The 15974-nt window shown below is 35.6% G+C and overlaps 1 protein-coding gene across 1 annotated transcript in view; it reads right to left on the bottom strand.

The window, feature by feature from the left end:
• Nucleotides 1–15974, bottom strand: part of LOC129265629 (HEAT repeat-containing protein 5B-like) — a 50973-nt gene that overhangs the window by 25856 nt on the left and 9143 nt on the right. The window contains exons 3-8 of the mRNA XM_064101336.1: nucleotides 9912–10123; nucleotides 4877–4985; nucleotides 2452–2601; nucleotides 1532–1703; nucleotides 1009–1166; nucleotides 75–324 (exon numbers count right to left, since the gene is read on the bottom strand). Of these exons, the coding sequence (XP_063957406.1) occupies nucleotides 75–324; nucleotides 1009–1166; nucleotides 1532–1703; nucleotides 2452–2601; nucleotides 4877–4985; nucleotides 9912–10123 (1051 nt within the window). The remainder of the gene's footprint in view (nucleotides 1–74; nucleotides 325–1008; nucleotides 1167–1531; nucleotides 1704–2451; nucleotides 2602–4876; nucleotides 4986–9911; nucleotides 10124–15974) is intronic.

Here is a 15974-nt window from a genome sequence, read left to right as displayed (position 1 = left end):
ATCACCATCATTATCACCAACACCATCACCACTAACACCACATCCTCACCATACATGTACAGACATTAACTTACCCACAGCATTCATCTGTTTAGCAATGATCCTGCAGAGTTCCTTGCAAGCAGACACTTGAGCCTTCTCTCCTAGCATCTGACCAAGGGTTGACTGAAGGATGAATGTTACACATCGTCGAGAGTAGACAGCATCTACATGTGTCTGGGTAGCCTTGGGGCTTGCTACCAGACCTAGGACATGCTCCATGAATAGGGCTAGGTTCCGTTCCAACCAAAGACCACCTAGAGTCTTCACCAACACCACATATGACTGACACACACAAAAATAAATAAAGGATATCAAGGGTAGATTTAATTTTAGACAAACAATATTTCAAGCAGCATTAAAAATTAATTAAAGAAAAACATCACTCAAATGTTTGATCTTTAGAAAAAGTATTTGCAATCATCAAATGAGAGGGTTTTTTTTTTTCAAATCAATCATCAAATATTAATGTCACTAAAATGAATGATCCAACAGTCATAAAATCAACACATTTTTGTCATTTCTCTATTAATCCATTGAATGAAAGAAAAATGGATTTACCCCTTAGCTGGACCAAACATGATCTTCTTAAGAGCAATTGGTGTAGATTGGGATAGAGCATCATCAATGAAATCACAATATCATATGGTCTGAATTCATGAATGAAATCATATGTCATAACCATTGACCATACGAGAGAGTACCTCTTCTTAATACCTAAAAAGTTACCTGCTTACTTCCATGATACAGAACTCCCTAAGTGAGTCAGATAGGGTGCGTTGACACACCAAGAGAATGGTATTGCTTAGTAATTGTTTTGTTTACTTTAGATACTTGGTGTACTGTTGCTTTGAATTGCTTTGATTAAGCTGAGTAAGTTGTTCCAGTTAACTATAGAATGGGTATAAAAGAAAATTTACAATTTCATCACAAATTTGTTATTCAATGCTAGCATGGCTAGAGACTTACATGAGTAACTCCCACTCTGATCTCTCTATTAACCATTCCGCCACCTCCCTTGAGAAGTTCACCAGATCCTCCTTTCAAGAAACCAGACGTACCTTTCACAAACCCTGATGCTAGCAGGTTAAGGATATCTTCATTGGATAAACGCTTAGCCTTGGAGTCTATGAAAGACAAACAAAAGTTTGGGAAAAGATCACTCAATTGCAGCTTTTTAATTCTTTTCATGATATTTAGGAAGAATATCATGAAAATATGGTTACTGACAAAGGATTAATTTTTGAATGCCTTTAACAAAAATATATTCATGACAACTATGATAGAGTTAATTTAATTTACAGGCAAAAATGAAGAGGTGGCCATATCATGATTATTACAACTGGGTAAACTTACATTTGATAAAATTTATATGACAATTCATGATCATTTTTCTGAAAAAAAAGGGGATAGAAAAGTAAATTCTTATTCAGACTGAAATCAAATCGTGTACAAACAGCTAAAGCTCTATACAGATATATTTCCAGCTTACCTTTTGGGGGTGTTTGAGTGAGAGCTCGAGCTAAGAGAACACCAAGAAGTTGAGACACAGCACTGCGTACATCATAGTTAGAACCATCTAAGGCCCGGAAGCTTGATGATACTACATTCTCTAACTCAGATGTTATCATAAACGATGCTTCACTAGACAGCTGCTCCAGGCACTAAGATGGGAGAAAGGATTAAGGTTCAAAGATTTCATAAGTTTAATCCTCTGACACGATAGGTAGAAATGGAAGGCTGCTTGAAAGGCAAGATTAAGGTCAAGAGATTATAAAGCCATGATCCGCTGATTCCCAAGACAACTTGGTATAACTCTAGCTATAATTCTCTGTTCTGGATCAACATTACTTGATATCACTATATAACCAAGCTTTCTTAATTACAATATCATTTTTGGAAGTGCTTAATAAATTGAATCGAATTGAAACTGTATTACATATACATGTAGCATAGTTTAAGTTTTTTTTTTTCAATGGCTCAAAACCAATATTATTGCACTAATGATGTTAATTACCTTGCTCTGTTTATTAATTCTTAAACTATAATAATTACAGACAAACTGTAACTAGTTCAAGCTGTAACTGGAATATTTCTTTTTTTTTTAATGAAGGAAAAAAAGATTAATTGGCCATGTAGAGACTAAGATGTATTTGCAAAATTCAATAAATATACCATTGTTAGATATTGTTAGATTATGTTTAAAGATTTCCACATCCCTTAACCAATACAAGGCACAAAACAGAACCCATTAGTATTCATTCCATTACCCTAGCAGCCACAATTCTATTTTGAAAGGCAAATCATGTGTGATGTGGCTAGATAGTTCATTTCTACACCTACACCCATCCCAATTTTACCCTGCTTACTTTCCTTCCCTTCATTATCGTTTCTTCTATGCATCCATCTTACCTTCGCAGCTGATACTCTAACAGCCATAGTTCTATCCTGAAGGGCATTACGTGCTGCTTTATAGATATCTCTGTGCTGTGGCTGGGTCACACTGCCAAGTCCTAAGAGAATTTTCTGCAGACAGAGCATTATCTCACATCGCCCTGTTGACTACAAGTGAAAAAAAAGTTTGTTTTTTTTCTTTTTTGAATCTTAATTGCTTCAATAAAACAAAATATATGTACAATATTCATCGTGTACAACAAGATATATCAAGATACATCAATATTCATCGTAATGAAGATAAAGTACATCATTAAATACATTACAAATAAAAGCAAGTCTCAACTTAGATCAAAATTAGTAAAAGGTCTCCATTTTTTATAATGTAGCATCTCCTTGCTCTTTTTAAAAGCAATAAACTTTTCAACATTTTCAACAAATTTCAATTCATTTATGAAAAAAGCTAACGAAAGTTGTCCTTCTTGACATTTAGTTCTGAAAATGAAGTATTTTGCAAATAAAATTATTGTGTTTGAGAGATGTTGAAACTTACTTGGAACACCAAAACATATATCAATATTTGAAAATTTGTGACAACTTATATTGTGGAAATTCAACCAAGTATTTACATCCGTCCAAAATTTAGAAACAATAGGGCATAAACAGAATAAGTGTATCAAAGTTAGTGGTTCAGTTTTACAAAAATTACACAATGGTGAATTCTTCACAACTATCGTAAATAAATACTCATTAAAAGTGAAAACAAGTTTGAAAATGTATGGACATGCATAAACAAGATTCAGCTACAATTGTTTTACTTCAAATACTACATGAATGAAGAATATGGGTGTGTACCTACTGCATGTACATATACATATGTTATTGTAATTTTCAAAACAAAGATTTCATCAAAGAGGGTACAATATCAGTTCTTTTTTTTTTTTTTACATCATTCAATATGAAAAGGTGCTGGAACTTTCAGCTGAAATTACTTTGTTAAATCTACTTTCCTTTAATGCAGATACTATATCTTTCATATCATTACTGAATAAGTTAAAACAAACAAAAATAATTTTTTGAAATATGTAGCATCAATCTATATTTTAATACCCACTTATCAAAAGTGTTGTATAAGCATGATTTGAGTTGTACATGTAAAGGCCACCGCACACCTTACGACTGTTCGCGATCCGATTTTGGAACAGACCGCATTTTGCTCATTTTCTGAAAATGTGGGGGGAAAATATCATTTTATTTGAGGTTAGAATCAATTGAAAGAATACTGATATAACCATTATGAAAGATTGCAAGCCTTTTTTTTTTAGTAAAGGCCAAATTAGTTTCAAATCGTAGCCAATCGTACGACTGCTATAACGTCATTACGACTAGATATTAATTTCGCTTTTATTCTAAGGATGATAGCATTGTCACAGATTTGAACATAGGTATTCGTGTGATGATTTAGAACATTACACAGTAAGATATTCCATGTTTCAATAATAGCATCAAATTCTACTACGTTTATTCCAAAATCGGGTCGCAGACCAATCGTAAGGTGTGCGGTCGCCTTAAATTCCCTTAACTCTTTGTGCGCTGGGCCACGAACCCCTCTGTGCTGAATTCTTTTCAGGGAGGGAAACAATGCATTGTTTGCTTGAGCGTGAAATGCGAAGTTCGCACGGCACCAAGTGTGCATACGCATGGAAAGGGTTAAAGCAGGAGCATTCCAAGATAATGATGAAATGAACTTTGAAAAAAAATAATGAAACACCTTTTTCCTGTCTAGACATATCTCTCAAAGGCTCAATGGACTTGAAAATTTCAACATGCAGTTAATACCAGTACTATTAGGCAGAATTTTAGAACAAAGCTCGTACATCCCCCCCCCCAAAAAAAAAAAAAGTTAGAAATATGTAATTGCTCCTATTTAAGAGGAATTTTTAAGACAATCAATCAAATTGTCCTGCAATACAATTACTGTTACAAAGAATATGAAAAGGGAAGGTATGTACTTGTGAAGGGACAAAAATAGTGGAAGGAGAAAGAAATTAAAATCTTAAAGCAGATTTCAAGATAAAATGAAATTTCAAATAAATGAGCCTACTTATGGCATTTAAATTGTTCCTTTTGTTACCATTCTTTACATTTTCTCTAAAAATCATCATGTTCAGTAGTCTATTTTGACTTGAAGTGACAGAAATGCTGATAGGCACATATTATGATACAAATAGCAACTATTTAATATCAAACTCCACTGAAACCACATCACAATAGTAATCATAATATATAACAGGAGTTGTTGCAACAACCAAGTCCTTTGGAAGCTAATAGGAACAATATGATGTCATAATTTGATATACACTATACAAGAACTGCACTATTATTATTATCATTATCACATGTAACTCTATCTCTGACAGGCCCGTAATATGATAATTCTTACTTCTGCATTTTTAAGAGCTTTGATGAGACTTTGAATAGTTTCTGAGTAAGAGTTTCCTGTAAGTCGTCCCAACACCTGATACATCTTCCCCAATACAGCCACTGCAGCCCTGAAATAATAATCAAAATATACATGGTGATTAACTTACTGCCCGTAACACATAGCTTCTATTATCATGATCCTCATTATCTTTATTTAATAGGCTCTTTTTTTGCACAGTGTTATTTACAAGCTCTGTTTTCTGTTTCCTTTTTACTCATCAATGAATTTTACCGATTATGGATTTTTTAACATTGTATATATATTTTGTATGTTTTAAAGATTTCGAAAATAAAATCATTTCGAATTTGAATTGTTTGCCATAGTCTTTTAAATAGATTGTATTTGTTTCTTATTACATGGTCTAGACACGATCATGTTGATATACATTGCCAGGACTATATAGGAAGAGCAAAATTAAAACAAGGTGACATCTGTACCTTCAGCAATTATAAATCAACATGCTATTTATGTATTACTGAAAATATTTATGAGGTTATCTCCACAACACAGTTGCGTGGGAGAAATAATCCACATCAAGCCACAGAGGACTGTATTTCAACATTCATCAAATAATCTTTAAAACAGATAATAAACATGTTTTTTTTCCAATGGCTACTTTTACATTTACAAATACATTCAAATATAGACATAAGGGGTTACAATTCACTTATTTTTTAATACTGTCATAAATATAACCTCTCATTTTCTTGATCAATATCAATTTACAGTGTATCTCAAAATCATAGAACGGAAAATAGCATCAAAAATAAAAACGGACATACTGAAGATTTTCGACATGCATTCATCAGAGTAAAATCATGAATGTACATGAATGATTTTCATTTTCCTCAAATGAAAAATTGATGTAAAAAAGTGACTGGAATTGAATTGTGTTGATCTGAACCAAAATAGTCTGACATACAAATTCAATGATAGACATCAGACCTTACTACTAAGAACTGCCAGACAAGCACTACATGCTTTCTCTTCAGAAAGGCACAACAAAACATCTGGAAAACAGCTGTATTTATCATCCTTTCAAAAACATCAACATAAACAGCACAGGATAACTGAACACAACAGAGCAGTTTTTTTTTTAAAGTCACACATTTCGCTAGCAACCTAATACTGTTTTCTCTAGAGATGACAGTTTCATATGCTAGTATTTGCATTAATGTCTCTCATATATAATGTATTTGACAAAAGTACTCTGCGGAAGTGCATGAGTTTTTAAAAATGCTTATTCTACCTTTGCAAAGGAAGCATTTCAGTGGCATAATGAGCCAAACATTTTCAGGGGCCCAAATATGACGTATCAGGCAAAATTGATAACAAGTTGCGAGCAAGTGAAGTGAGCGAGCAAATATCTTGACTAACTTATTACAAAAATCCACTCTTGTGATAGATTTTGTTATAACATTCAGAAGATAATATCATATAACACCCTTTTCTCTTTATTTTTCATGGTCGTGAATTTTTTTTCTTCAAATTTTTAAAAAAAATTTGGGGGGGAGGCACCCCAAGCCCCCATCCTGTACGCCACTGAAGCATTTACTCCCAAAATCAAGAGTAAAAATATTCTGGACTGAAATGTTATTTGAAACCTTAACTTCTCTGTGACAGGTACACCATGTCCACATGTCCTTGGTGTAATAGTGGAAATAGTACATATATAATCACCTGCCAATAATCACTCAGCCAATAATCACCTAATAATATAATTGAATAAGACAAATAGGATTTCATTTCAATGCCCTAGTAGAATATTTTCACATAGAGTTCCTTGGCACAAAGCCAATGCAATTCATTCCTACACTTAATTCATATGGCTAGCCTAGGTGCATGTCACGTACATGTACAGTACATACACATTTCTCAATACGTATAGGAAGAAGTAAAAAAAGAAAAAAAGGATAAAAATAAATTCCTGTACTAACAGAACAATTACATGTACATGTATTCCTGTATCATCTGTTATACACGTAAAAGAGGTTGATATATGACAGTATCTGTCATATACAAAATTCTGTCAAAAGAGTCTTATACATGTATACAATGTACTGCCATGAATTGTCTGTAATAGCCATTTGTACGTGTTTGAATAAATTGGATGAATATTTGAATGTAATTTTTCTTTAATTTGCTCTGAAGCACCTTGAGCATTATAAAATAAGATATAAATTGTGTATAAAATCTTGTGTATTATAATTGTTATTGTTGACATTTTTCTATGTTGATGTTGTAATCATTATCATTATAACCATTGTTGTAATTACTATAATACCATTGTTATAGGGATTTTATAAAACTCTTAATGTGCCATTCACTGTAATCAGCGAGTGCCATTTTTTTTTCAAAGAGTCTATATTTAAATGTTTTATTTATAAAAAAAGGGAATCACTCCTGAGACAATAGGTGGTTTCAGACCGCCTCGAAGTTCGTCAGTTCCAGGTATTCTCTGATCAGGAAATTTACCCCGATCAGAAAATACCAGGTATTTTGGCGGTGTGAAAGCAAACTACGCGTAATATCCCTGAAAGAAAATACCTGCTAAAAAGTGGGTACTTGGCGAAATTACGAGAACTTTCGAGGGGATTTTTCCAAGGTCGTGGGTATTTTGGCAATCTGAAAGCAAACTACGGGAACTTGTATCCCGTCGATCACCGCGAAAAGTGAATTTCCGGTTCATAGCCCGCACTGTTCGATATGCATGGATATGCGAGGCTAGCTGATGTGAGGCCTAGCTACCAGCAAGCCAGCGCCAGTGCATATGCAGCGATAAAAATACGTACACTTTTCATGCGACGTGACCCGGGGTTCGACTTTGACTAGGCGGTTGATTCTTCTTAAAAAATTAGTTTTACGAATTAAGGGTGATATTTACCGGTACCGGTACTGGAGAGAAATCTAGTGCAATTGCAGATGATCAAGGGAACAAATGATTTGCGCATACGATCGAGTATAGTTAGTACGTGCTAGAGCTACGCCGGCCGCAGGCAGATTTCCCGCCCCGGCCGTCCCCCGATTGTACAACTAAAAGCGCGCGCTTCTTCGTCTGCTACCAGACAGTACTGCGCATGCTCATAACTTCGAGAAATTTCCCCAAAGAGTGTGTTTCGGGGCGGTCTGAATGCGTGAATAATTATCTGATATTTTTGAGCATGTAAATGTTCTCGTAATTTAACGGGGATTCTTGTGATCGAGGCGGTTTGAAACCACCTATTAATGTTAAACCTCTTGACCATAAGCTGAAGTAAAAAATTGAATCACTCATGCATGCAATGCACTCCTCAAAATGCAATAGGCATAACAATAGCTCTATGACATTGCACAAAAATGTGTTTGTGGCACTCCAATGGATGCACAGATGTGTTCATGGCACGTTTTAAAGGAAAGAATACAGGCCCCCGGGGGGGGGGGGGGGGGGGGGGGGGCACTCGACCAAAAAAGTGGTAGGGGTGTGCCGCGGGCGAGACCAAAAACGGGGGCCTTGGAGCGGGCTTATTGTAAAAAGGAGGGTTCTCGGAACGGGCTTCGGAACTACAAATGTTTGTGAAAACGGGGGTCCTTGGAACGGGTCGCCTGCGTGCGAGTGCGTATGCATCCCCATGGAACGTGCATGCAGCTAGCCCGGTGGCACGACTGCCGGGCGCGCTAGCGCAGAGGCGATGGTCGCGACCGGAACGGCGTAATGGAAAATATGCGAAGCCCTGGAGCGGATTTTTTTCTTCTTTTTTCTCGAGAAGAAAATGCTATGCTTTGGAGCGGCTTTCTTTGTTCTTTTTCTCAATAAGACAAAAATGCTATGCCTCGGAACGGAAATTTGAGTGTAAAAATGGGGGTCCCCTCCGCGGCACATACCCACTATGCATTATATACTGAGTGCCCCCCCCCCCCCCCCCCCCCCCCCCGGGTACAGGCCTACCACACTCAACTATAACTATGTGTGAAGTTGGTAAATTCAGCCTTGGGTACTACCATCCCCATGATTCATCACACCAAGCATACTACTGTCAGACATGTTAATCTATAAAACATCATCTCAATAATACAAGATGGTGAACCAATAGCATTCTTAACCCCAAGGCGTGAAAGAAGTGTGTATGATCTTAAGCATTGAACTGGAAATGATAGGGCTGTGGGTTCCTTGAGGTCCTTTTGTAAAGCATTATTTTAATGTGCTACGCTTTACACAGGAGAAAATTTTTAGTAGGATGAAAACAATCATTTGTGTTGGAAATTGTCTAATACTCTCCGTCCTTCCTTGGGTCAATTTCAAGAAATATTCCCCAATGAAAATCAATAGTTTTCCATTCTTAATTAATGATACCGAAGACTTTGTAATTTCTTTATCACCATTATCCCTTTTTGTTCCAAAAATGCTAGAAAGCATCAAAATTGCACATATTTTCGTATGATTAACAATGAGTGAATTACATACAATTTCAATAATCTAATTTTGATATAATTATATAAATTCTGTATCATCATTTATCGTGTATATGAACATGAGCATGTTTTACAATATATTCTTACACCATACTGCCCTTAAAATCCCCCTCATATTCCAATGAATCCAGTATCTACATGCACAAACTTCAATGGATTCCTTGCCACATTCATTCCAATATCTAGAAGGAACTCATGTAAAAGAAATAAACTTTAATAATCACTCCCAGTCATTTAACACAATCTCTCTAGGTGTTTGGCTATCTACACAATTACAAATTTCCATTATACAAAGCACAAATTATAATCAGATGACAATACATGCATGACTACAATTGACCTTGGGACAGAATATCAAATGAAATGGAATGAGCTCCAAGGGACTTCTTTCTAAAGAACATCATAAAAAGTTAATGGACATCCCTGGAAAATATTATTTAATTTTGTAACACACAATTCAAAGGAATATCCAAGAATAGAGCTAAGGTGATGTGGAGAAATGATCTACCGGTCATAAAGGCCTCCATCCTCCCTTGGTACTTACAATCGAGTTGGCAGATAACTTGGAGAGTCATCTTTGCTCTTAATGATGTCATTACAAAAGTTTAAGGTTTGATAGAGAGCCAAGGTGTCACCGACTTGAAACACGGTAGCGATGCACTTGCCCAGGAGTTTGCGGGTCGGAGGGCCCGGTGATTGGGATATCTGGGCAGTCAATTGTTTAACCAGCTTGGCCTGTGATTCCTTGATGTCCGACTGTATGGATATAAAGATGCAAAGAGAGAGAGAGAGAAAGAGAGAGAGAGAGAGAAAGAGAAAAGAATATAAAAATAAGATGATAGAGATAAGGTGATAGAGGAACCAGATATAGGGAGAGGATAAATAGAGTAAAGGAAAGAGCAGAAGAGAGAAAGGTTGAGAGAGATTAAGTACATGAAGTTAAGTTGATTATAAGGGATAGTTTGACCTATAATCAAATTACTTTCAATAAGCTTTCACCCAAATGACTTGTAATTGCACAGAAGGCCTGACTTTATATCATTAGATCTCTGAGCGTTATACCAATGCACAAGAAGTCACAGCATCTTAAACCTGTAACTTTATGTGGCAGTATTCATATATGACTGAACTGCAAAATAATGATCAATAAACACAAAAAAATCTAAAGCCGACAAAGTGATTACTAATATTTGTTGTTGTTTATCTACGGAAAGAGACCTCCAAAGTTGCATCATGGACCTATAGGTCCATGGTTGCATTAATGGACAAATTATCTCAACTTAAAGGGGGGGGGGGGGGTCATCCTTGCATCATGTATTCAGAATGAAAGAATCCAACAAGTATAAATGAAATTTTGGTTCAAATCCATCAAATAATGACAAATTACTATTTTGTTGGCCTGTGTTTTACATTATCCTGCTATAGGATAATGTAATCTACCAAATTATTTCTATCAGAACAGTTATTTGTAACGAAGATTAAATTAAAGCTGGGTATTTTTATGGGGTTAGAAAAATTATAGTGAGTCAATTAACTATCACAAGCTAGCAAACAGTACATGCTCACTAAAGGGTGCATTTATGCACCACTTTTTTAACCTAAAATCATGATTTGAAACATGTTTAGGCTGCGTTTATGCGACCTCAAGCCAGAATCATGATTTGAATCATGATTTGAATCATGATTCAAAACACAAACATGAATCACAATATCACAGAATCAGCGTTTAGACGACCTTCATTCCAATGCTGTTTCTCCTCAGATTCGGGCCAATCCAGTGCGCATCACTAGTGCGCAGTTTGACAGAGGAAGTTTTTCGCACGTGTTTCGGCTCTCGAAAATTATTTTGCTTCCATCAGAATTCAGTCTATACCTCATTTTGTTTACTTCTATCATAAAGGGTCCATATGCTTCTATTCATCTTGTTAGTTTATCCAAAATGGTGTTCGGAAGTAAATTTCAGCGTAGATCCAATTTGATATTGATACTGTATACTCAACAACAACTGAGATCATTGTCTGTCCAGTTAATTCATTTACTAGAACTTGAAGTTGAAGACATGACCAAAAAATGAAAAGTAGTGGACGATGCGATGACCAACACAGAACTTGAACATGACAAGAAATGAATTCATAGTACATAGTCATGTACATACAATGAGCATATAGAGCGCCTTGAGCTTGGCAAGAGTCAAACCGAAAGTAGCCTTACACAACAGTGAGGTCATATAATCATGATTGTAATCACGATATCGTTAATTCGAACATTTTCGTACGTGATTCTGCAGAAACGTCTTTCCAAACGCCCCTTTTTTCGTGTTTCATGTTTGTGATTCTAATCATGATTATATTCAATTTCGACTAAACGCAATCGTGATTCTGCAGAATCATGATTTGAATCATGATTCAAATCATGATTCTAGGGTAAAAAAGTGGCGGATAAACGCACCCCTAGAAAGACGTTTCTGCAGAATCACGGTTACGTTAAGTCAAAAGTAAAAGTAAATGTGTTTGAAATCACAAATATGAAACACAGAAAAGGGGGCATTTCGAAAGACGTTTCTGCAGAATCACGTTTGAAAAAGGTTGAATAAACGTCAGACTTGATTTCAATCATGATTCTATGACGTCACTGTGTCGGCATACTTTCGTGTTCATGCCAGACTGCGAGCTGCCAGTGGTATATTCTATGCTTTTGCTTCACAAAGCTACAAGATGTACACATGTTTTGAAAATCAACATTGTGTACCTTTGGCAATTAAACCCGCGTTGAAGTTGACCTATCTGCGCACTGCGATGCACAATGGCTAGGCCTGAAGTGAGGGAGAAACGTCGTTGGAGAGAGGGTCGATTAAACCTTGATTCTGCAGTTACTGTTATTTATGTTTGTGTTTTAAATGATTCTTGCTTATGAGGTCTCATAAAGAATGATTTCTCTGCATGGCTGTTCCAAGCTTACATGTCTGATGAAACTATGGTCCATGATCTAATGGCTAACTACATGTAGTTACTAGCTGGTACTTTCTTATTTTAAATATGATTTTTATGAAACTGTTCAGTGTTAAAACTTGTTTGATTTTTTCCCTCCCTTTATTCAAATTAAGTTTTTGTTGAGTACTGTAGTCTTGACCTTTTAACTTCCAATCAGCAACCAAAGATGCTCTCTCCAAACAAATTGCATACTAACAATACATCTGAAGGAATGAACATCTTACTGAACATTTACAACTGGCTTTCACATTATCAAAACTGAGCACTAAAAAGTTCACAAAGCAATAGACACGCAGCCTTTTTGTTATTCAATCTAGAATCCAATTTGGTCGCTCTGAAAATTTAATCAGCGGGTGTTTTGGCTTGGCTGTGTTGAGTATTACTGTCATTCCAGATGAATGTCAAAAAGTCAGACCAATTATCTTGTCTGAAGCTTAAATCTGGATATCCATGGAAAACAAAAGGACAACATGTATCAAGGTGGTCATCCGGAGACTAAGATGTTTGATTAAATCAAAGGTGCAATTAATTGCAATATAAATCTGTAGAAAACAACTTCATGTCACCCCCCCCCCCCATTTTTCCCAATTTTAAAAATATATTTGAAATTGTCAATCAATTTTAAGGTATGGTTTTTATGCTTCTTTGATCAATTGTGGAATACTCTAGAAAATTACCTCTCAAAACTATAATAAAGTCATCTAGTATAAATTTTGGTACATATTCATGAATTAATCAATTCTCTGTTGCAAAAAAAAAAAAAAAGGCCATGCCCAAATATCATGCATCAGTATCATAATGTTACATGCTGACAAATTAAAGCAAGACAAATTTAGAAATCCTGCTTGGTAATCTTATTTCTAAAGTCCTACTTGTGTGATTAAAGGTTTGAAATATAATATAAAGCGAAAGTCTAAGAAAGCATGTAATTCTTAAATCTGATGATTTTCAGTCTTTGATGATTTTCTTTATTGACTTTGTATTTCTTTATTTCACTGGGCCAATTGTGTCCACCAAAAAATCAGGGCACCAAAAAATAATAGTAGGCTCAGCCACTCAGGCCCAATTATACTCATTTTCATTCAGTTTCAACTTTTGAAGCCCACGAATTGGCTTCTAATATATGTACATGTAGACCCTTGACATGAAATTTTGTGGGTTATAAGATGTCATAAATGTCCAACCATACAGTGCATTATTTGTATTGTCTTTCCAGAGACCGTTTCTCAGTACAGTGCAATCTTGTTAACAACAGAAAGCATGGTGTAGGTCCATGCAGAAAGGAACTTGATAAGTGCATGCATGTAATGCAATGTCTGTCTTGTATCTCATATCACAAGCACTTTGTAAACAGTCCAGACTTATCTTGTAATGTTGTATACATGCTTGTTCTAAAAATGCAGCCCTTGGTTGTATATCTGCATGTCTGATTGAGCTATCTAAAATGTACATAAAGTACTGTTCCACACTACGGTGCAATTTTTAAAATCACATTAAGGGTTTTTACAATTGGTCATATGAAATGTTATTGTTTAAAAAAGAATTGTACCCAAATGGTAGTCAAATAGACACGCTATCTACATGTATTGTGAAAGCCCTAATAAAGAGTAATAAAAAAAATATTGCAATGTTTACAGAAAGCTGCTCGGACTGAAGTATCTCAAACAATCCCATTCATTCCCTTCTCATATATCAAAAGCAAAGTACCAAATATATCATCCATCAAGTATGTAGTAGTACATATATCTGTCTGACACAATGTATTAGATTTTCTGTTAGTGCAATTTGACTTTGCAACAGTCATAAATTCAGAAACAATTGATCTTTCTCTACGTCTATCAATTCATTTCATTTTTTGCACACACATAGTGTATTGCAAGTAAAGTCACGAGAACGTTTTTCCCCCATGAAAATGATTCTGAATTATCTGTAAATTTTTCTTATAATGTCATAAAGAATTGAAAAAAGGGAAAGAATCTGGAAACTTGTAGTGGATTTCCCATTTTTCAATTTTCCCATTTTAATGGAAGTCACAGAATGGATAATCAATATCATAACTTCGATCATGACATATGAAAGGGATCATGATAAAGGCCTACATGTAAGTATATGAAATCACTTTCTTTATACTGAATGAGATAGAAGCTGCTCTACATTCCTTCCAGATGGTAATATGCCTTGACCTTGATTTCCATGGCAAGCATTGGTAACCATGGCTACCAGTTGCAGAAAAAACAGTTTAGTTCAAATATCCTGCATTGCTTCTGAAAAGGAGTTTAATCAAAACAGTGCAATGTCAGCGTAGTGGTATTCATTGAATGAATTCAATATACAGTGAGATTTTGTTGTAGAGTAGACGTCACTACACTGGTATTCCTCCATCATCATGATACTTCACCACACAGCGCAGGTAGAATCAAATGAAGCTGTGAGTTGTATTCATAGCAGGTGCTTTGAATAGGTGTGTTTAGTATTCACAGATGGAGAAATAGGTCACACTCTTCATATATCCCCCAAGCTTTATAACCTAACTCCCTTTCCCTCACTGACACCATCTTTCTTTCCTTTACTTTTCTCTCCTCTCTCTCTCTTTCATCAAATTTTCAGCCTGTTTTTATGACATGCAAGATCTCCCTCTCTCTTTCCCCTCAAACTTCCCCACATATTTCACTTGAATATATACAGATTAGGACTACAGTACAGAATCTTTCTTTCCTTTTTTTCTTCATCCTTCTGTATCTGTTTAACCTTTTATATAAAACCCTTTTCTCTCTTTTCATTTTCTCCCATCCCTTTTTCCTCTCCCTTCCCCTTTCATATACAGGTACATACATGACCTTAGTGCCCTAAGTTTTCCGCGGAAATCGGGGTAGAAAGCGGAAAAACACAGTTTTGAAAAAAAAACAGTGAATTCGGTGAGAAATCTTAGTTTTAAAGTATAAAAATTGGTTCCAAAAGCATCCTAATTGATAATACAGTCTATAAAATCCAGTCTAGGAATTGCATAAATTAAGCTCTGTGAAACCAGCCTACCGATCGCGATCGCACACCTTACCAGATTTGACCCACAATAAATTTATAAGTACAACACTACGTACTACTTACGCAATGCAGCTATCCCAGCAGCCTTTGTGCACGATTCGTTCTGGAAATTTCCTTGCATAGCGAAAGCAATATTCACATGCACATCACGTTACTACGGTGATGGAACGCTTGGTCGCCCGTAATAGTAGCATGTATGCATCAACGAATGTAGAGGGCAGCAACAAGTGTGTTGCTGCCATCTACGTTTGTGGTATGCATTTTCGTTCACGCAATATGCACATGTATGTACTGTGACGTGCACTGTTGTTGTTTCGATCGTTCTGCTTGCATGCGCATATGACTTTAGTTAAATGCGAATTCGCCCATGCTTTGGAGTACGTAGGAAGGGAAATCAGGTAAGAATTTTTACAGTTTTTACTCATTCAAAATTTTAAGTGTCTTTTCTGAGCTTTTGAAGAATTTCAAAGTGAAGAAATTTAGAAAGGAGAAGAAAGCAGAATTTCAGGTCTAGAAAGCAGACATCAGGGGAAACTTTTATATAAGCAATGAAATAGTTATTCTTTTAATTCACT

This window comes from Lytechinus pictus, chromosome 7 (genome assembly GCF_037042905.1).
Source record: "Lytechinus pictus isolate F3 Inbred chromosome 7, Lp3.0, whole genome shotgun sequence".
NCBI lineage: Eukaryota > Metazoa > Echinodermata > Echinoidea > Temnopleuroida > Toxopneustidae > Lytechinus > Lytechinus pictus.
The sequence above is the reverse complement of the archived record's forward strand: the minus strand, read 5'-3'. Positions and strand labels throughout refer to the sequence as shown.